At 37.8% G+C, this 21,935-nt stretch overlaps 1 protein-coding gene across 1 annotated transcript in view; it reads right to left on the bottom strand.

Moving 5' to 3' along the window:
• Positions 1 to 17,084, bottom strand: part of Cped1 (cadherin like and PC-esterase domain containing 1) — a 248,540-nt gene extending 231,456 nt beyond the window's left edge. The window contains exons 1-2 of the mRNA XM_077110288.1: positions 16,893 to 17,084; positions 15,921 to 16,401 (exon numbers count right to left, since the gene is read on the bottom strand). Of these exons, the coding sequence (XP_076966403.1) occupies positions 15,921 to 16,169 (249 nt within the window). The 5' untranslated portion in view covers positions 16,170 to 16,401; positions 16,893 to 17,084. The remainder of the gene's footprint in view (positions 1 to 15,920; positions 16,402 to 16,892) is intronic.
• Between the last annotated feature and the right edge of the window lie 4,851 nt (positions 17,085 to 21,935).

Below are 21,935 nucleotides of genomic sequence, written 5' to 3'. Positions count from 1 at the left end.
CCCTGGCACCCACATCTGGAGTGCCTCCTCTGACCTCTCCAGGCTCCCGCGGTAACTGTCAGCTCCCCGTCTCCATCCCCATTTCAACAAACCCAAACCGCAGGGACCTATCACATCTCCCTTCCTTTCAGACTCTCTTGAGGCTTTTCCTCCAACTAATTCAAGACTTCTTGCTTTGAGATGCCACCCACGATGCACAGCTGTGGGCCATCAGTTTACTATTTACCGTAACTTTGCAGACATAACAAAAACTCAGCTGAGATGATAAAGATATGGGAATATCTGGGAGATGGCAGTCAGGATAGCTTGCTTGAAGAGATCTTTTAAGATAAAATATGAGGAGTTCTGGAAAGAATGTCCTTTGCTTTTTTTTTTTTTTTTTTTTTTTTTGGCACATTTGAAGTTACTCCCCATTCTAGGGCAAGTGAAAATCATTCCTAAGTGTCCCTCTTTAATTTCTTCTCCTTCCCTCTGCCTTCCTCTTTCTCCACACCCTTCCCTGTCCTCAGACACTCTCAGAGAGCTTAAAAGGGGAAGAAGTTATTTTCTCTGCAGCCCCAAGCCCTGCTTAGGCTTGCTGATCTTAAACGCTGTCCAGCTGATTCTCCAGGTTCTTTATTACTCACCAAGAGTCCTCACTGTCAGCAGTCTTTACAGGACATTCTCTCTAATGAAGGAAACATAAAACTGACAATCCGCCCTTATGAAATAACAAGCAGAGGACAAGGAAAGACCTTGTTCTTTTGAAACATGTTAAAATAATAGCAAGTCTCTGTCCCCTGCATCCTAAACAATGAGTTAATTCACCAAATCAGTCTTAAAATAGTAAGGCTATACAAAGGGAATATAGCAGAAAGGAACGAGCTCTGGGCCCCTGATAGCAACAATGTCAGTACCTAAGCAGCATAAAATTGGCCAAACATTTTCATAAATGCCAGACACACTGAATCTGGGTTCAAGCCTTTTGCAGCAACACCCAAAGCTCTCTAGGACCCTGGTCTCCATCTACTTTCTTGTCCCCCATCCTTACCTGTGGAGACCCTATCAGTTCCATGTGATGTACTTTACTTGCCTCATCTGCAAATGAGCATGGACACCTTCCCCCTTACTACTTGTGCTACTTGAAGAACCAAAAAAAGAAAGTGATTGATATGAAAGGCTTCAAAACTCTATAGTTCCTTACATATGTAACACTTTATTAACTATCCCCTAAATAAGTTGTCGGATACAAGAGCCTCTAGAAAAAGTAAAATACTTTCAATAAAAATCTTAAAAAAATGTCTAATCATTTGATTTCCTATGGATTCTGTCAAATTACAAGAAGAGTATGGAAAGGTGGTGTTTATATATTTGGGATATTAAAGTATTGAAAAATAATCAGTGAATCTCTATCTTCTTTTTTTTTATTTCTTTAAAACCATGTTAGAAGAATCATACCATTAGGAAAAAAAAATGATTTCATAGATATCATGAACATACTTCTTAGATTGGGGAGCTTTCTGGTTCAGATATGAGGTGTCCCCCAAAACCTCACATGTAAAACAATACAAGAAAGTTTAGAGGTGAAATGACTGGGTTATGAGAGCCTCAACCTAATCAGTGCATTGATCACTGTTAGGCAAGTAGGGTGTGGCTGGAGGAGGTGGGTCATTGGGGATGTGCTTCTGTCTCTGATTAGTGAACTCTCCCTTTGCTTCCTGATTGCCATGTCCCAAGCTGCTTTCTTCTGCCATGAGATTCTGCCCCTCCTCAGGCTCAGAGCTCTGGAATGGGCCACCTATGGACTGAGACCTCTGAAACCATGAGCCAAATAAACTTTTCCTCCGCTAATTGTTCTTCTTGGTTCATTTGGTCACAGTGATCAAAAACAAAACAAACAAACAAACAACAACAAAAAAAAACTGATCAAAACAGGAGACTAGACGAAAGTAGGCAATTTCTTTCTTTCCATTTTTTTTTTTTTTTTTTTTTTTGTGGTGCTGGGGATTGAACCCAGGGCCTTATGCATGCAAGACAAGCACTCTACCAACTGAGCTATATCCCCATTCCCCATCATGGTAATTTCTTAATTGCACAACTAAAATATGATTTAATTTTAGACTTTTTTATAATGTTCTATATAAAAATTTATTTAGCAACATTACATTCCCTTTTTAAGGCTTTGGAAATATGGTCACCATTGTCTAGTCTTATGACCTTCCCCCAGTGTTTGATCAATTTCTGAATTTCCTACTTCCATTCTACATTTCATCCTCTTTTATCTTTCTCCACATTCCCAACTACAAGGTTTGCAGCCCATCCTCCCACCACCCATCCTGCCCAGTTAATGACCCCAAGTGTTTTCCTAGCCTGATGTCCTCTCTGCATGTCACCTCTATAGTGACTTCTGCTCTGGGTCATCATGAGAGTACGTGTGGCAGCCAGGCTAGAATCTCTTCTGGCACCAGAGCACACAAGTTCTCTCTGGGCACAGTCCAGCCTAATGAAACACCTGCTGGATGTAAGGGTAACCTTGAAGCCCGAGTTGGGAATTAGATTCTTTATCCACTATCTAGTGATCACATTTATACCCCCTGGGAGAAGAGGACAGATTCCTAACCTCACTTCATGTGCTTAATACCACCAATCCCAGGCAGATTGCATCTCTGGCTCTTGACTTCCCCCTCTTGGCATTCACATCCATATACAACCAATTCATCAGGATTCTCCCAGAAGTCCAGGGCCTCCATGAATTGTGCAGATAGTTAATTAATTATAGTAGCCAATATATTCCATTCAGGTGGCCCTGGATCTCCAGGGCAGCCAAGATCAGTTCCTGTTCTTGTTGAGTGTCCAGCTATAGGACGGAAAGACACACCTGGTAAACCCAGAGAAACTGCCTTATGTTACACACATGGAGACCAAAGTGTGAAGAAAAAATGTGTGCTATTCAGGCACCAGACTTGTGTTTCCTTAAGCACAAATGTGTGTCTTGCCACCCATTCTGTTTCCTTGATTATTCTGGGCACACACATAGCTATTCAATCTCTACTGTCTCCTCACCTTGTCCTTCCATCTTGTCCAATACTAATACACAGCTTTGGCTTTCCTTGGAGATGATCCTATGGAACACTTTTCCCAGCCAGACTAATACCTAAGAACCCTCTTTCTTCTGCAGCCCTCTTGGAAGCTCATCCAGCCCAGCCTATTCCTGCTCACGTTTCCAGATGCTGCCCCATCACAATAACATATTGCTTTCAAGATTAGTCCTAGAGCTCCTCAAATTACATATTATTATAGAATGTTTAAGTATTATATGGCCAACTTCTTCCTTAAAAAAAACTGGCAGGAAATGACAATATCTAATAATGCCAGAACATAAGCACTGATCATCTAATACTGATATCAAATACTCAAGTTCCTTAACTCTCTAATCCTTCCTTTACCGGAAAGATTATGCTCCACCATAGCTTTCCGTTTTCTTCTGTGGCTGCCCAAAAAAGTTAAGTTCCCTTCCTAGAGGTCCAGTTTGTTCTTAAAGGGTCCAGCAGAAACCACCTCTTTTAACATGACAGATTGCTTTGATCTTGTCAAGAAATTATGTGAGAGTATCTTAAATAGAGGAAGACCTGGGTGAGGACATCAGAATTAAAGAATTCAATTACAAGTACAAAAGAATTGAAGCATTGCTGACTGTCATAGGGAATTCTAAATTGACTACACAGCATAAATTTATACTAAATCCATTCATTCAGCAAGTTATGTGCCAGGAATTGTGTAAACCTGATCTCTGCCCTGACCCACATGTCTGTAATTTATTTGAAGGTTTGGTTGTAATGAAAGGCTTCACAGAGTCTAGTTATATTATTATGAGTGTTTGGTTACTTTGGTTAGAGTTTTGCTAAAAATTGTTCTTAGGATCATGTGCACATTATTGGATGATGAGCCACACTCCCATTTTTATCACAGAAAAGGAGCTTATTTTAAGAAGTCATTATTTTATATTAAACACAGGAAAGAATTCTAGCCCTTTAAGTTTTATAAATCTGAAAGCATATTTTTCCACTAATACAAATTATCTGTATCCAGAAAATCAAGTTTGTTTAAAGCAAATGTGGTATTAGTTTTACCGTGTTTTTTGAAAGAAACATAGTAAGCTTGCTTCCTTTTCCTCTGTGCTCACCTACTATCCCACAAACAAAACTAACTGTCCCAAATCTCTCTGATTTTAAAATAGTTTATGTCATTTTAACATACTTGGATAGTTTAGGTTGTGCTATGGGAAGTTCCAGATCTGTTGTTCAGGTTTGCATTGTTTATTCAGATTGAAAGTCAAAAAGATAGTTCTCGAAGATACTAATAAAAGGGAGAATGAGGAGAAACTCATTTGAAATCACATCTGCCCTTTGGGTTTGTCCAAGAGGGAAGTTTCACTGCTCAATATGAAAGTCAACTTTCTCATTGACGCTTTGCTAAGGTCAGGGAGTTCCCGAACTGCCACAGAAAAGTTTAATTTCCTGTTTCATTTTTTCCTGGAGCATTTGTGCACGTTGGTTAAATTAATGCTAGATTTTCCACCAGGGAAGTGGTAGGCTTAGGGCTGAAGCTATTGGAATGCTATTATTTTTTCTATTGCTTGTTAAAGAAACAGTGAAACATCAAGAGGACACTCAATGTGACAGAACAGTGCTGGACTTCTAGTGGCATTTTGAAACATAACTTTATAACTTGACACCTGTGTAACATGCTATACTATAACTTTTTAATGAAAAAAGGAGTGTTTCCAATAATCACATTCATGTTGCATATATGCGTTCTTACCCCAAGCAGGGCCAAATGCAGTGAGAATATTTTCATGATATTGTCCTTTGGGATATGATAATGCTACTCTCCTGCCTTTTATAATCTCAAGGCTTTTCAAAGCATTCTCAGCAACAGTGTCAAGTTTGATCTCATAGCAACTCTGTAGCAGGCCATTTCCATGCCTCAGTCACAGACTAGAAATTCAAATTAAAAAAAAAAAAAATTCGCTTTTCTGTGATAACTCAACCTCAGCACCGAAACTGGGACTCCCTATTTCAATCTCAAGCAATGTCCCTTTTGCTTAGAAAGGACAAAGGGGTCAAAGCAGGATCTATTTCCGATGCATGAAGCTTTAGCAGGTCCTTCTGGTGGTTCCTGAAGTCTATACCACCACTCAAACCACACGCCTTTTCCTAAATCAAAACAAGTAAGAAGCACCAGGATCCTGAAGCAATATTACTGTTTAAGTAAATCCTGTTTTCTTCTTATAGATTATTCACTATCATCATTTTATCTCAGTTTCCTCTCTCAGACATACCCAGAATATGCTCAGGGCTAGTGGTAATTTGTCAAGATCAGCTATGAGGTGGGTTAAAAGGCATAGGCAAAGAAAAGGATTAAAATATCAAAATTTATAAATAATTTACATGCACACCAAATACCATGGTATGATAAATCAGGAAAGATGTGCTACATTCTCCCTATTTGCAGTCAAACATGCTTTGCGGTGGAGGACAGAAAGTATATGCACACCTGGAAAGGCAGTGCAATGTTCTTGAATTTAACTGTATGTATAGGTGTCAGAGGGGGAAAATGACAGAGGCCAGCCAGCATAGGATAAGTAGCTTTAAATATCTGCCTGCGCAAAATCTATGAAAAAAAGGATGTGGGCCAAGAATAGAAATATGGACTACACATGATTCATAAAACAAGTATAATATAGTCCATATAAAGTGCTTGTGTGTGAGGTCAATGCTCAAATTTAGCTTTTTAAGGGCAGAAAGAAAACAAGCAATTACTGGATACCAATTCTGCCCTGCCATTATGCTGGATGTTGTCACATACATGAATTTAGATAGTTTCATTTTCTTGATGAGAAGACTAAAGGTTCACAAAGTTTGGTAAAGTTTGCCCATGATCCAATAGCTAGCCAATGAAACAGATGGAATTTAAGCGAACCCATTGTATAATATACTCCTGTAACAAGTTTGACATTAAAAGCTTTGATAGAAAGAGTTGGGTCCATTTTCATCAATAATATGTAGAGTTGCAGCACTTAGCCTTTATCAAGGTGTACTGTTTGGAATGCACTGTAAGCAGACTGGTGGGGATTTCTACTGGGAATACCAGCTGAGGCTTAGAAATACCAAAAGTACTTATATTTCAGGGCACATGATCAAGCCCATTCTATGCTTCCAAATTCATGGGCTCTTCCTAATAATTACTTGGTGCATCTGTTATTTTTTATTACAAACACCTCAGGCCTGTGTTAGTGAATTTAATTGAAAATTGAGCATGTCTAAGGCTGAGGCAGGAGGATGGCAAGTTTCAGGCCAACCTAAGCAATTTAGAGAGACCCTGTCTCAAAATAAAAAATAAACATGGAGGAATGAAAAAAAAAGAAAAGAAAAAGAAAAAATGTGAATTTTTTTTAAGATTCTTAAACATCCCAGATTTGTCATCATATTCTCTTTTTTGAAACCCCATACATAATAAGCCAAAAATGCTATTTTACATTTTCAACAAACCTCCAAAAAGTATGAAAGTTGACAAAGTACTGTTTACTTTGCCAACTTCCAACTTTGGAATAGTGTTTGTCAGAGAATATAAAGGCTATTTTAGAATATGAGCTCATCCTTGGAGTAGGAATGGCCCGAGGGGAAAAAAAAAAATCCAAAGGAAGCTAAAGGGAAAAGTGAAACCAAAACATTCTTTTCACCCCCAAAGGCCACAGACTCAAAGTTGATAACAGCAAGCACTTTTTATAATGTCAGTGTATCTAGTGGTTTCCATTTCAACAGGTTTATCTCATAAGAGTTTCCAATTTTGTTAGTACAAGAAACAGAATTGCTCAGAGGGACAAAGAGGCAGAAGTTATTGCCACTATCTTGAAAGAACAAGAGGGAATGGCACTTATAAAATGATTAATTCCTTGATACATAAGAAATTTAACATAACTTGTTTAAATATGAACTTCATCAAGACTTCATTAAAATGTGTCTAAAGTAAGCAGGTTTGAATTTGTTTAAAATTCCCTCCAAATAAGCAGTTCTTCATCGTATGCATATTTCATTATAAAAATTTAACATAGATCTAATCAAGTATCTCAGAGAAATCCACAGGCATTAAATGCTCATCAAGCAACCCAGCTAATTCCATGAAAGCCGCTCACCTCTTAGCATGCTGACAGCTTCTCCCCACAGCCTCCTACGGGTAGATGCCTGTATTTAAAGCCCATGATCACCGTTTAAAATCAACACCTTTGAATCAGTTAAAATATAAAACTATGTAAGAAAAAAGATGCATTTTTCGGTAGAATCAGTCTGTTAAATATGGAAATTTCTTGATAGAGAGGTTAGAGGATGTAACATGGGAAATAACTGGAAAGGCACACCTGTTGAGAAAGGATGTTCTTTTGAAAAAAGATGATAGACACTTGAGAATGTTTATTGAGTAAGGGTCCCAATGAGACAAAGGAACTGAAGGCAACAGGAGAGCTTGGTGACATCTAATGAAGAAAATTCAATGTAGCAAAATGGTATGATGATTTCTATTAGCCAGAGGCCCGAGAAATGTACCAGGGACCTTGGTGAAGTTCAAGGGACCCTGGTACAGGAAGAAGAGCCTCATGAGTTCAGCAAAGAGAATAGAAGAGAGAGAAGGAGTTCTTCTCATTTCCTGTCCCCTGATCAGAGAGGTCAGAGCTGGCCTTCTCTGACCCTTAAATTCATCAGTTGTTCATTGGTTCATTCATTGGCTAGAAATTTATGCAGTGCTCACTGTCTTTCAGATTCTGTTTTAGCACTGGAGACATAGAAGTAAACAAATTAAATAAATATTCCATATAGAGAAATAATAAAAAAATCAAACAAATATTTTTTTCAGGACCCAAAATCTTAACCTCTTTCCTCTGCTCCCAGCCTAGCTCACCTCTCCCCATCCTCAACTATAACATGCTGTTAATTTTAGCATCTTGCTTTTTTTTTTTTTTAATCCAGCAAATTTTAGGACTTTGCCTACATATAATCAGGACTAACTTTGAGTGACACATCAGCCTTCCTTGTCTTGATTCTAAAAGGTCATTTTACTGTGAAACCACAATGGTAGAAAGCCTGCAGGATAGACAGAAGAACGCCATGAGGCTCTCATCTCAGTCACTCCACGGCGTACACCACACTTCTGTTCTTTACAGCAACTACTTAGTGCTCGCCTACTTTGTGAAGGCCAAATGTTAGGGTATGTCAGGGCTATAGAGATGAATAAGTCCTCTAAGAAATTAAATAATTCATCTTCTGAGAGCTAACTGAGTATTCCGTATCTGCCAGACAAGTTGAATGCATCACATAATGTAAGACCCATCTTCAAGTAAGGAAACAAAATCCTAAAGAAGTCAAGATAAATATCCAAGTCAACAAGTTAACAAATGATGCCAATTTAACTCCAGAACACTCTTATATAATCAATTAATTTGCCCCCTCATTTTTATTGGTTTCCTATTGCTGCCATAACAAGATACCACAAACTAGATGGCTTAAGACAACAGAAATGTATTGTTTCACAATTTTGGAGACTTGAAACCTGAGATCAAGGTGTCAGACATGCCATGTTCCCTCTGAAACCCCGTACTGAAATCCTTTCTTGTATCTTCATACTTTTTGAGGGTTTCTTGGTGATGTTTGGCGTTCTTTGGCACACAGCTGTGTCACTCCAATCGCTGCCTTCATGGTCTTCCCCCAGGATGTCTGTCTTCTTGTAAGAACACCAATCATATTGAATCAGGAGCCCACGCTATTCCACAGTGACCTCATCTTAATCAATTACATTTAGAACAACCCTAATTCCAAATAAGGTCATATTCTGTAGTACCAGAGGTTAGGACTTCAGAATAGCTTTGGAAGAGAGCACATCTCAACCCATAACTCTAATGAATGGATATAGTATACGGGGATAGAATGGAGATAGAGAGAACACAGGTTTCAGTCGAATCCTGTCCTATCTATATGATAACTTACTTTAAGACCCTTTTTTTCCATGAGCTTCATTTTCCTCATTTACAAGAAAACTTATTTCCAGTTCTAATATTCTGATGTTCCTTTATTTTTAAACAATTATACAGAAAGATAAGTCTTATTAGGTACGTTAAGTACACATCTCTTTATTAAGATAAAGGATACCATGATGGAGGAGATGGAATTTCATAGATTTCAGAATGTTTTAAGAATAATCATGGGGACTTCTAGAGGAGCTGAGTGGGGCAGATGTACCAGAGGAGACTTAAGATGGAGGTAGACATGTTGGAGTTTGGAGAATAGGGTCTTGAGCTGGCTTACAGCTTGTGACACATAGGCAGAGGGGGGTTGGGAAGGCATGTTGGGACGTGATGGGGTGGAGAATGGTTTTGACCAAATTGAGTAGACTCAAGGTTAGAACTACTGAAGGCTTTCCCCAGAAATACTATGGGAGCTGTGCATAGATAGCATAGAATGTATAGACAGATGGAGACATAACTTGTTAGACTACTAAAAGAGGTTATATTATTAAAAATGATGATATGATACAGCATTAAGATTGGGAAGGTAGACTCTAAGAGTTGAGATCCAATTAACTAGAATATGGACCCATCTGAGAGATTAGGGGAACTTTAACCTTACATCATCCATAAAGGCTTCTGATAAGGTGACATTTATTTAATGTACTCAGTATCAAAAAGGCCTAAATGTGCAAGGAAGGTATTGCTTAAAGACATTTTATAAACCTCAAAGAGAAAATCTAGATATGGGTTAGAAACCAAGGAGATGAGACAGACTGGGAGGTAACAGACAATCTGGGTTGAGACACATGGTTTCAAATGAGAGTTGTGCACAAGGCCTTTAAAGAACAATGTAAATATGGATAACACTACTGAACTGTACATGTAAACATTTAAGAGGATAACCTTTATAATGTGTGGAATTTTAAACCATTATTAAAAATTGATTTGAAGGATTAAAAAAAAAGACCATTGTGACTTTTCTAATTTGGAGTTTTCCAATGTGGCTCAGTGGCAGACCTAGAATTTTTGGTAGGGAGCCATGCTAGATGAATTTGGTGAGAGGCAAAGAGTGGTGGGGGGACAAGAAATATCAAAGATAAACCTAAGGCTTAAATCCTATGTATTGAGAATGGAAGAGAAAGTCAGGTCCTATTCATGGAAATAAAAATGTCAAGAAGAGTCATTGGTTTGGACATGCAAGTTTTAGGAGAAAATTATTTAATTATTATAGTATTGTGCCATTCTTTAAAATATATAAGGAAATTAAAGATACCAATGATAAGTTGATACATTCACCAAAAAAAAAATGTTTAAAACAAGACAACTAAAAGTCCAAGCAACAAAAATATCATCAAAGGATATCTATGTTCATCATCATTGTGAAGAAATTAACCTCAAAAGGAGACCATGAGTTATTCAGAGAGGTCAGAGAATAAGCCCCATGTCACAGGATTCAAAGAGTTGTTGCCCAATAGTGGAAAATGCTTCAGAGAAAAATGATACAGATTGAAAACAGATCACTATTGGTAATCAGGGGGCCACAAAAGAAAAGTTTCAGTAGAGAAAATCAAATGCAAAAGGTAGTAATGAGCAGTAGTCAGTGCATGCAAAGAAAACCATTTGCAGTATATAGGAAGGGAAATAGAGACAGGGAGCATAGTAGGTAATTTGCCAGGAATCCAGGAAAGCTTACTGTTGTGTTATCAGTTCTAAGCATGTTTACTGGTAGGTGGAATGGCCCAAGGAAAGCTTGAAACTAGTAATATAAGTAATTATTCAATGGAGAGGTTTGATACTGACAATATTATAAGAATCAGAGTAACTGCAGAGCCAGTTCTAAAAAAGCTAAAAACGGAGTGTTCAAGAACACAGGGAGAAAGCAAGATCTGGTAAAGGAGGAACATCTTGAAACAGACTCCCAACTGGTTTCCCTACCTTCAGTTCTACTCTGCCCCAGTTCATTTTGCAATGTGTGTTCTGCAGTGTTCTTCCTAAAATCTATTCATGTCAATCTTTTCTGAACCTTATTCAGGATCCAGACATCTTATCAGGTGCACATTTCCAATACCTAGATCCTGGTGAACTTTCTATCTTATGTATTTGCTTTCCTGATTCCTTCAGTGCCCTCCCACCCCCTATGCTTTGAGTTTTCCAAATATATTGGGTTATTTATTTCTCCTTTGCATATGTAGGTTTTGATTCTTGTAGCACATTTCTGCTTCTTTTTCTTCTCTAATTCCTTCTCTGTCCGCTCTAGCTCCTTTCAAAGAGAAGTCTTATTATTACCAGTTTCCTAACACTTTATTTATTTTGTCTGTCTCACAGGGGCTTTTATTCCTATAACATTCCTATCTCATAAAGAGCCTAGCACACACAAATTGCTCAATAAATACTTATTAAGTTAATGGAAAAAATAAAGGAGTGAATGAAAGCATTTGAGGAGAGAAAGGATAAAGAGGAAATGAGGTTTTGTTGCTGTTTTTTCTTTTTTCTTTTTTACAGCTGAAGAGGAGTGTTCTCAATGAGATAATCACAATTTTTTTTTTTAATTTAAAGAAAGAAAAGCCATTTCCCAAGAGGGAGAGCACATTTAGACATCTTCTGTGGAGTTTTAGAAAGCAAAATTATCACCACTACTGTGTCAGTAGTTAGATCACAGCCTCATCTACCCCTTTGTGGGCATCACTCACGCCATTGTGGTCATAAAGTTCAGACCTGCTCTTACCACCTCTGCCACCACTGACCTGCAGCACCTACTCAGTATGGCTGAAAGGAGGGACCACCTCACATTTGCTCTGGCAAAATAACACCTATCAAGGCCTTGGCTTCCCGCAGAGCTACCCTGAGAATCTGGGTTTTTACCTGTCAGTAGCATGGACTCCAATCAATAAAAGGCAGAGGAAGAGGAAATCAGGAGATAAATTGCTAGCATTTTCTGCTCCTTTCCTCAAATGCCTGTTCTGAGATGTGGTAGTTGAAAACAGCCTCTCTGCAGAGACTCCCCATAATATACCCACTTGTGTTTACTTTCCCTCCTTCTGCTTTTCCATCCCCATCTTGTATGGCGATTGTGTTTTCTAATAAAGTGTTAACACATAAGAATTTGCCTAAAGTTCTGTTTCTAGAAAACCAGGGCTAAATAAGCAATTTTTATGAAATTTGCCAATGTCCAATATACTATTGACTATTAAAATGCAAATAAAATGAAGTAGGCCATTTTTAATAAGAACGTTCACTTATTTCCATTGAATTGTGGTTGATTCCTGGGGAGAGTTGAAGCTGTATAGAACAGTCACCAAAAGAGGAGAGTCAGGAAGAATAATCAAGCAACAAAGAAAGAGCAGTTCTCATTGTGGAGTGTCAACAGGAGATAATCGGGAACACATGGCTCTGGGGAGTATAAGTGTATTCTTCAAATAGCAATGTTTGCATCAGAGGAGCATGTACTAAGGAGAAGTTGTGCCTGTTTATAATTTAATGTTGCTCCCTGTGTTATGCAATGTTACAGTGTTATAGTCCATGAAAGGAGATAAATCTACTGAGACACCTACTCCACTGAGGACAACACAACTGTGTTTACATATTATGTTGGAATAGTTTTAAGACTCAGCGGATGATCAGACAATATGCAAACATCCAATGTTGAGAGAAAATCCAGAAGAAATGACAACAGTACATCTGCTCAGCAAGGCACTTTGGACTGTTCATGTGGGAAAATGAATTAAAATTTGGCCAGAAATAAGGAGAGTACTTTAGTATGCAGACTTGGCAGATTCTACACCATGATCTCAATTCATACTGAAAACAACTCTAGATATTGAATCAGATCCTATTGGTAAAGGTGTGGAGGTCAAAGTTAACTCACCTTAAGTATTTGCTACTACAGAAACCTCTGTTGCTAAGCTGATAAAGTGCAAAGTGTCCTTTCAAAGAAGCAAGAAAAACTGAGATATACCACTTGTTCATCAATGAATGAAAACTGATTTGAAAAAGACTCTGAGTATATGCTAGTTTCTCAGAGTTTATCCCCACAGACATTATCATATTCACTGACAGATTTTTTAAAAATATGCTCAGCTGAAGACTTTCATATGATTTTTTTTCATCTTAGGTTTATAAATCTACTCTCAACTTACACAACCTGAATGAACAGTTGGACATCTAAACACACTGGTTATTAAATTTCCTTTGTGGTCTTTAGAATCTTTTTATTTATGAATATGTGACAAAAATAAATGATTTTTCCTGGAAATTTATATATATGCATACATACAATATATTGTACAAAATTTATGGGGTTCATAGATATTTTATACATCCAAATACATTCTCTTTTTTTTGTTGTTCTTTTTTAGATTTCCATGACAGTAGAGTGTGTTTTGATATACATACATGGAGTACAACCAAATACATTCTTGAATCCAAGAACTTTTGGAAACATTTAAGATGCATGGATTCAACTTAAGAAAAACTCTAATAACACGAATACTTAGACTTGTCAGTTAAAAGTAATAACAAAATTCAAAATTTATCGATAGAAACAATACTACTTCTACAAAACACCTAAAAGCTAATTCTAGATCTTTAGGAACACCTATACAGAATTTCCTCAGTTATTTTTTAATGAACTTCATAAGCAATTGTTTTGTACAATAATATACATTGTTCCCATATATATACCAACATATTGATTTCTTTCTTTATATTTGATATCTGAAATAATATTTCATCATTTGCAATTGAATTATTATTTCTTAGAAGATATATTGCAAGTAGTATCTATTTATATCTGGTTTTAACTGAAGTCTGCAAGGTAGCTTTTTTTTACATTCCTTCCTATATCTAATAAATACTGGATCTAAAAAATCAGTGGCCAAACAAAGGATAAAAATGGAGATACTAGGCAAATGTTTTAAAATTCAGTTTTCATATCCACTAGGTTTCTAAACTATAATTTTGAATTTAGAATCTTGCTTATGTTTAAACTATCTAAGACTGAATCATTTGGAAACCCAAGTCATCACATGTTTGGCATTTTTGGTAAGGAAAATTCTAGAGTGAATGTTTTAAGATGGTTTATAAGTAACAGAAGATCCAAAGTTGAAATGGAATTTTCTGTGACAACCTACAAATAACAGTTAACATATTCCTAAATTACAAACAAAGCAGAAATCATGAAAAGTCAAGTAGGGCAGCAAAACAAACAAACAACAACAACAACAACAACAAACAGCTAAAAGTTAATGAGTAAAACATTTTATCTAAAATTCTTAGAAAATATTTTAGGCATTTAAATATATAACTGTCTCCACTATTTTTAAAGAAATTATATTTATCACTGCTAGAAACTAACAAGAAGTGACTTTTAAAATCAGTTTCACCCATCATAAATTTGATGTGTTCAAGAAAAGAAAAAGTGCAAATAAATGCTAGTGTACATAACCCAAAATACACACTCCTCAATAATAATATAGTATCCAAAAATTGATTCACATTTGCAGTTGAAGTTTCAACCAAGGGTGTATCTACATATATTATCTGCTATTGTTTGTCATATTTCTTGGTCAAACGTGTTCCTTGACATTATAGCCAACAAACGCAGACACTCAAAAGTCTTCTGATTTTCTTATTTAAATGTAATGTTATTTTGTATTTCAGTAAGTTCTTCCAGTTGTGGTTCCACAAATTATAATGACAGCTTTGAAATTACATTTATTGAAAGCAAAGTAGGAACCAAGTGGCTTGATTTCTGTTCCTCTGGGGCTGCACCATGTCATAATAGTAGCCACATGAATTAGCTAAACATCTTTAAGGGTCAGTAGTCTTATCTATTAAGTTGATGACAATCATACCTACTGTACCTATCTCACAGTATTGTGAGTCTAAAAGCAATAAATAAAAGTATTTTTTAAACAAATAGTAGTGACACTGGCGGTGTTGGTAATGAGGGTAGTAGCAATAGGATGGCATCCAAAAGGAGATTCTTTTCCAAACAATAACCATCATCAAATAGACCTAAATCTACTGTGGATATAAGATACTACTCACTGATTACTAAATTATCATGTTATAATCCTTGAGGTAGCAGAGAATTCAGTGGCTTTGCCACCACGGTTTTTGTATACAGGTTTTGTTTTTCTTTTTTACACTGGACTATGTTAAAGGCTATTCTTATAAGCTAGAACATAGTGGTGTATTAAAATAGAAATTCTTTGTTTTCTTGGTTTGTGGTTTTTTCCTACACTTAGTAAGATTGCTAGTGAAGTTATCCTGAATAGTGTAAATACACAATAATCTCTATTTCTATAATTCTATGAACAAGAAAACACAGTATGTCAATTAATATGAAGAAACCTATGACACTATTCCCTTAAACACCTCAGAAATTAAAAAAAAAACACGTGAAGAATTTAATCACCAAGGAAGAACTGATTTAGCCAATTATAAAATGGAATTTTGAAGTTTCTGAGTCTGGCAGGGTCTGGGTACTCATATTGACTGCCTTGAGGAAAGAGAGGCTTAGTGTCTATGAAATTTCGAATCTTTGATTTATGTTTCAGATCTTTCATCCTCAAATCACTTAGATCCCTAGTATTTTAGGAAGGAATCATATCACTACCCTCCTCCCCTCCAAATTATCTATTTCCTTCCACTGAAATGAAGTGAAATTCTAGAAGATAAAATACAGGCCAGAACTTTCTGGAAGTAAATATAAGAAGTTGAAGCTTATGTAACTGTGTCTCCCTGTCAACAGGTCACTCACAGGGCTGTTTATACTCTGGATGGCTTGCAGAAATCATGGAAGTTAATTTTAGTTTTACAGAAAGGACTGAGAGTCAGATTGTGGTCTTTGCAGAAATTGCCTCCTTTAGCTTGTGAATCTTACCTTTCTGATTTCCTGGGCATTACCGGAGAGAAGGAAACACTGTTTGTCCTGGGTATGTCCTTTCCTGCATCTGCTCGCCTGAGTTTCTGTGGGTGTGTGTGGGGCAGCCCTGGGGACAGCAGTTGTGAGCTTCCTAGTCCCTCGGAGGGTCAGAGTCTGATAGAAGAGACAGATTGCCACCACCAAGACCACAAAAAAGGGCCGGGGGCAAAATCGCCGACGACAAAGAAACACTGGACGACAGATCATGACCAGTTCAGCTTCACTTGGCCCCTGTCCACGTTGCCGGAAAAGTCATAGCAGCTATTTTTTGTCAGCATGAAAAATACAAATGTGTCTTCTTTTTCCACAACTCCAATCAAGTTTGCTCCATCTCCGCTTAAGAACTTTCCAAAGCGTCATGCCAAAAGATTATAGGTCCCCAAAAGTCTGAGGTGGTTAATAAAAGTCCTTCCATGAATGACAGTGAAAAGTGACTGACCTCGGTTAAAAAACAAATGAAAATATTAATAGACTATTAGTACAAAACTAATAATCTGAGGGCATCCCAGGCTGCCAAACTGTTGGCTTCCGGCAATGCCTTATTTCCACGACATCCTTAAACTCAAAGAAAAGGAGTCCAGCTCTGTCCCAGCTTTACAGAAAAAGAGAAAAATAACACCAAAGTAAATCTGGAGTCTGAAAACAGCACCGAAGAACGCAATAGGTTAAAACCCAAAGTGCCTGTTGCACAGCTGGATGCAGGCCAGGTTACCCTAGCAGTTTTTCCTCCGGTTTTAAAGCAATACTGTTTCAGCCTTTTATGTTTCTGAACTGCTTCCCTCCATTCAGTTTTAAATTGCCACTTTGCTGTAAGCATCCACGACTTTTAACATTAAGAGGGAACAAGCGGTTTGAATGGACATGATTAGTGTCAGGGTTTGGCTTGTCTTGGTTTCATTCCGTTTCAAGTTCAAAGTTCTGTGTACTTACTCAGTTTTCATCCTTTTAGCCAGAAAAAAAGTTTCCATGATCCCCCTAATGGATTGCTGATCAAAACCACTCGGAAGGAAACGCCCAGTCGTATGACTCCAATTCATCTCACACATCCCGACACACACGCGCAGACACGCAGACACGCAGACACACACGCGCGCGCCTGCTACACACTCGGCCTGGAGCTGGCGGACCTGGGGCATCGCAGCCACCCAGGCCGGCGGAGCGGGGCGGGGCTAAGGCCTGGAGCTCCTCCGGCTCTCCCCGGGCAGCGAGCCCCGCTGTCAGCTCTGAGTTGGAAACGGTGGGCTTCCACAGACTGGGAAAAGAAGTTTTGATTTTCCCTGAAACGGGGCTGCCTACCCAGAGCTGCAGAATTTGGAAACATATCTGCTGTCTGATTCGCTGTTTAATTGCTTTTTTTTTTTTTTTTTTCTAATACAGTACTGGAAAAAAAAAATAGCTCTTAGTCAATCGATGCCAAAGGTCAAAGATGAGACTAAAGCAGACTCAATTTAATTCGTAAGTCCTTCACTCTGAGGAATTGTGGTCACACTTACAAGGATAAGAGGGCCACCAGCACTGTCTGGACCACATAACAGGAAATCTTGTTGCATGCACCAGCATCAGGATAACTGAAGTCCGTACTCCTTTCACAGTAGTTACTATCACTTATTTCCTGAACTAATGTCTGGGTTTTACAAAGCCTAATTGCTACTTTGCTTCTAAAATGAGTTGTATGTAGCAGATGTTGGTGTAATTTTTGCCCAGTAGAAAGTGGTACACAGCCAGCTTTGCCCAAAATTCAACCCAGTATAATTCTATACAAACCATCACATGGACACTGCTGGTCCTGCCAGTTGTGCAAACTCCATTCCCTTTTGCTGGGTCAGTTGAAGGGCCATCAAAGAGAATCTGCTGGGGCTTGCTGCTCCCTCTCCCAGTCTTTGCTTTGCGAACTCTGACAGTGGGACTGGCCTAGACCCATGGAAGACATTCTTTGAAGGCTTTGAACCTAGATAGCTGCTATAAGCTTTTCTAACCGAAATTCTTCCTTGTGGGCTGAAATTCTCCACTGAGGCCACACCCCTACAGTGAACCCAATCCAGAGGCAAGCTGCGTGTGGGTCCCTCGCTTGTATTTTATGAGAAGGAGCGCCCTCTAGGGGTGCCCAGTTAACGTAGATTCAGAGAAATGGGCATCTGAATCTTTGCTTAAGAAGAAAAAATATCGAGTATCTTTAAAATATTAATTAAAGCATTAAAGAATAAATATTCACCATAAAACCATATTTATTTCAAGTCTGTGTGTGTATTCTCTCAGAACATTTTATTAGTTAATATAGATTCAGAGTCCTCAATTCCATGACAAATGAAGAAGAAAATAATGAAGTAGCGCTTGACATTGAAAAGCCAAGAGTTTTAAGAGGAAATGGTTAGACAATAGTGTTGTAAGACGTATAATTTGGGGGAATGTAATGGGATTTGAAGGATATTAGGAATTATGAGCTCTCTAAGTTGGAATGATCCCTGAGCTAAAGGAATGCAGAATGTGACAATGCTGCTTACTGGGTGACACAGAATGAGCAGGCCGTTCTATTGAGGCCAGAAGTCTGAAAATACAAGGTGTGAGGAATCTGAAAGACCATTTTTATGCATCATTAAATAGTCGAGTATAACGTATAGAAGGGAGAGTAAATCAGATGTGCAGATAAAATTGCCTTTGGGTTGGGGGAAGTGAAAAACAATAGCATTAAAACCTTAAATAGGATGCTAAAGTTAGACTCAAATAATAGGAATCAAGAAGAAGGTGGGGAAAAAAGCATTCCAGAATGATTCTGGAAAGTTGAAGGACCCAGTTTCCACTTTAACCACTGAGTCCCAGGGAGCAAGAGAAGACAATAGATAGAGGGATATTGGCAGGAGAAAGAAGGGGGGTTGTTAAAGTAAGACCATAGGAAAGAAAGTACAGTACAAATTTTCACCAAATCATCTGAGGAGATCCACAGGTGACATCTGATTTTAGAGTAAACCCAATCTTGATGTGACCCTAGCATTTACTGCCTATTATCACTGTTCTTAAACAAGTGATTTGACTTATGTAAGTCTCAACCTTCCTCATCTGTGAAATAAAGATACTAACTTTGAAGTGTTGTTGGCACAACGTAGATGATAATACATGGGAAGCACTTAGGCATCTGTGAACACCTCTTGGGTGAGTGTATGCTGAGTACAACTCTGATATCAAAGTTTTGGACCTGGAAGCTGTGCTCAGTCCTCTCTGAGCTTATGGTGTGCTGTGGTGTGAGACCATGTACAGATGGGCCTCATGGAAAATAAAGCACCAAAAGTAAACACCAGCAATTAATAGTTGTTCTCTCACTTTCAGTCTTCTAGATGTAGGTGAGGCAGGTGCTGGTTTGTCCTTCTGGTAGAAGGACAAAGGTGCCATGAAAGTGAGCTTGTGGGGATGACACATGGGATGTAGTCATGACTAAATAGGAGGTTAGATCTATTTGGGTTTTCTCAATTTAAATTAAAAATTTAACTAATACTTAAAAGCACAAAACTATACACTTTAATGAGTACCGTGTAACGTTTTGGTACATGAATGTATTGTGTAAGGTTTAAGTCAGGTTAAAAGTATATACGTCCTCAAACATTTTTCATTTTTTATGGTGAAAACATTAAAATCCTTTATTCTAGCTTTTTGAAATGCACAGTACATTGTCATGATCTACAGTAACTTTATTGTGCCATATCACACCAGGACTCTTTCTCTTAATTATTGCTTAGTACCATTGATTAACTGTTCTCCATTCCTCCCTCTCTACTACCATCCCTGACTTCTAGTAATCACCTTTCTACTCTCAACTTCCATGAGATCAACTTTTTATATTCCTCATATAAGTGAGACTATCCAGTACTTTTCTTTGTATGCTTGGATGCTTTGCTAAAACTAATGATTTTCGTTTCCATCCATGTTGTCACAAATGACTGGATTTCATTCTTGTCATGGCTGAAGAGTATTACACTATTTATATATACTACATTTTCTTTTCATTTGTTTCCATTTCTTGGCTACTGTGAATAGTGCTGGCAATGAACCATGGGAGAACAGATGTCTCTTTGGCATACAGATTTTATACAAATTGCTGAATCATGTTCTATTTTTAAGTTTTTGAGGAACCTCCATACTGTTCTCATAATGGTTGTATAATTTACATTCTCATCAACAGTGTGAAAGGGTTCCCTTTTCTCCACTTTCTCAGTACTCATTATCTTTTGTTGGTCCCTCTTTTCCTCTTTCTTCTGGTACTGTGGATTGAATTCAGGAACACTTTACCACTGAGCTTTATCTCCAATCCTTTTTGTACCAAGAAAGGGTCTCAGTAAGTTGCTGAGGCTAGCCTCAAACTTGCCAACCTCCTGCCTCAGTCTCCCAAGCATCACTGGAATTATAGACTTGTGCCACTATGCCAAGGCTCTTTTGTCTTTTTGATATGAATTCTCTCTGGAATGGGGTGAAATCTCACCATGGCTTTGATTTTCCCTGAGAGACATTAAGCATTTTTTTTCAGATGCCTTCTAGTAATTTGTTTATTTTCTGAGAAATGTCTACTTAGTCTATTGCCCATTTTTTAAAATCAAGATTTGTTTTGTTTTTGCTATTTTTTTAGTTCCTTACAGATTAGATATATTTCAATGGAAGGCTAAGTGGAAGCATGAAATGAAGTTTGAAGGCATCAGACCAGAGAACACTAAAGCCTAATAAGTTGGGCCAGTGAGGGGATCAGGAGGGTAAATGTGCAGTAAAACTAGGAACTAGGGATTCTGGCAGTGTTTCAAATTGAATGCATATAGTTCTATGCATATAGTTCCACAAAGTACCCTTTCCATTCTACATTTTCAGCATTCAAGGGCCCATATTTAAGTAGCACTAAGACAATAGAGACAACCCTATTCTATAATTTCAAGGTTGTACAAAACAGATCAATCTTCCTCCCAAATCTTTTCAGCATAAAATATCAGAGCAGTATGATGTTAACAACCTTATAATCTCAGTGGCTTGATACAATAAAAGCCATTTCTTTATTTTTTTGTGTAGTGCTGGAGATTGAACTTAGGGCCTTGTGCATGTGAGGCAAGCACTCTACCAACTAAGCTATATCCCCAGCCCCAAACCCTGTTTCTTTTATCATTTTTCAGTGTTAGCCAGTTTCCACACTTCATTCCCAGGATTCTTGCCATCTGCTCAGTTTCTATAGCCTAGACTCCTGGATAGCCACTTGGCTCCTCTGAATTCCACTAACAGATGAGGAAAAGGGATGAGCACAGCAGCTAGTGTGGGAAGTCTTTTAGAAGTCAAACTTCTAAACTGGCGTATATCCTTTGTCTCATATTATTGATCAGCACCTAATCACATGGATCCACCTAATAGAAACTGAGCTGGGAAATGAGGTCTATCTACATGCCAAAAAGGAAAAGGAAACAAGGCTGATAAACATATAGTAGTCCCAGCCACAACTTAAGATGATAAGCCAAGGCTCATGGAGAGTCAAAATTGGGAGTTCACATCTTTTGGCAAGTGATAAGAAAGCCTTAAAAAAGAAAAAAGGTTACTTCTCAACTGGGCCCTGAAGAGCCACAAAGATTTCAACTGCTGCAAAAGGGAAAAGATGAAGCTAGAAAAGAATGTCAGGTACCAACCAAGGGAGGATGAAATTTCTAAGCTTAAGAGTTTATTTAGTCTTTATCTGTAGATAGTAGGAATCTAGAAGATTCTTTCCCAGAAGATTTATTAATGAAGATAGTGTGCTAGTTGACAAAGTAGGATGAATCTGAAAATAATATCTTATTAGCGTTGCTTTTAATTGTAAATTCACAAAGCAAAACCTCCTTTCTTTCCTAATGGGTGTAAAAACAATAACCTAGATTAAGTTCATTAATTGTTCTGAGAAATGCACAAATTTAAGAGAAAGATTTATGTGAAATATCAGATGCCTAATTTAGGGACTTCTCTATCCCTTAAGAGGCAAAT

Source organism: Callospermophilus lateralis, chromosome 1, assembly GCF_048772815.1.
Source record: "Callospermophilus lateralis isolate mCalLat2 chromosome 1, mCalLat2.hap1, whole genome shotgun sequence".
In the NCBI taxonomy this organism is placed as follows: Eukaryota; Metazoa; Chordata; class Mammalia; order Rodentia; family Sciuridae; genus Callospermophilus; species Callospermophilus lateralis.
The sequence above is the reverse complement of the archived record's forward strand: the minus strand, read 5'-3'. Positions and strand labels throughout refer to the sequence as shown.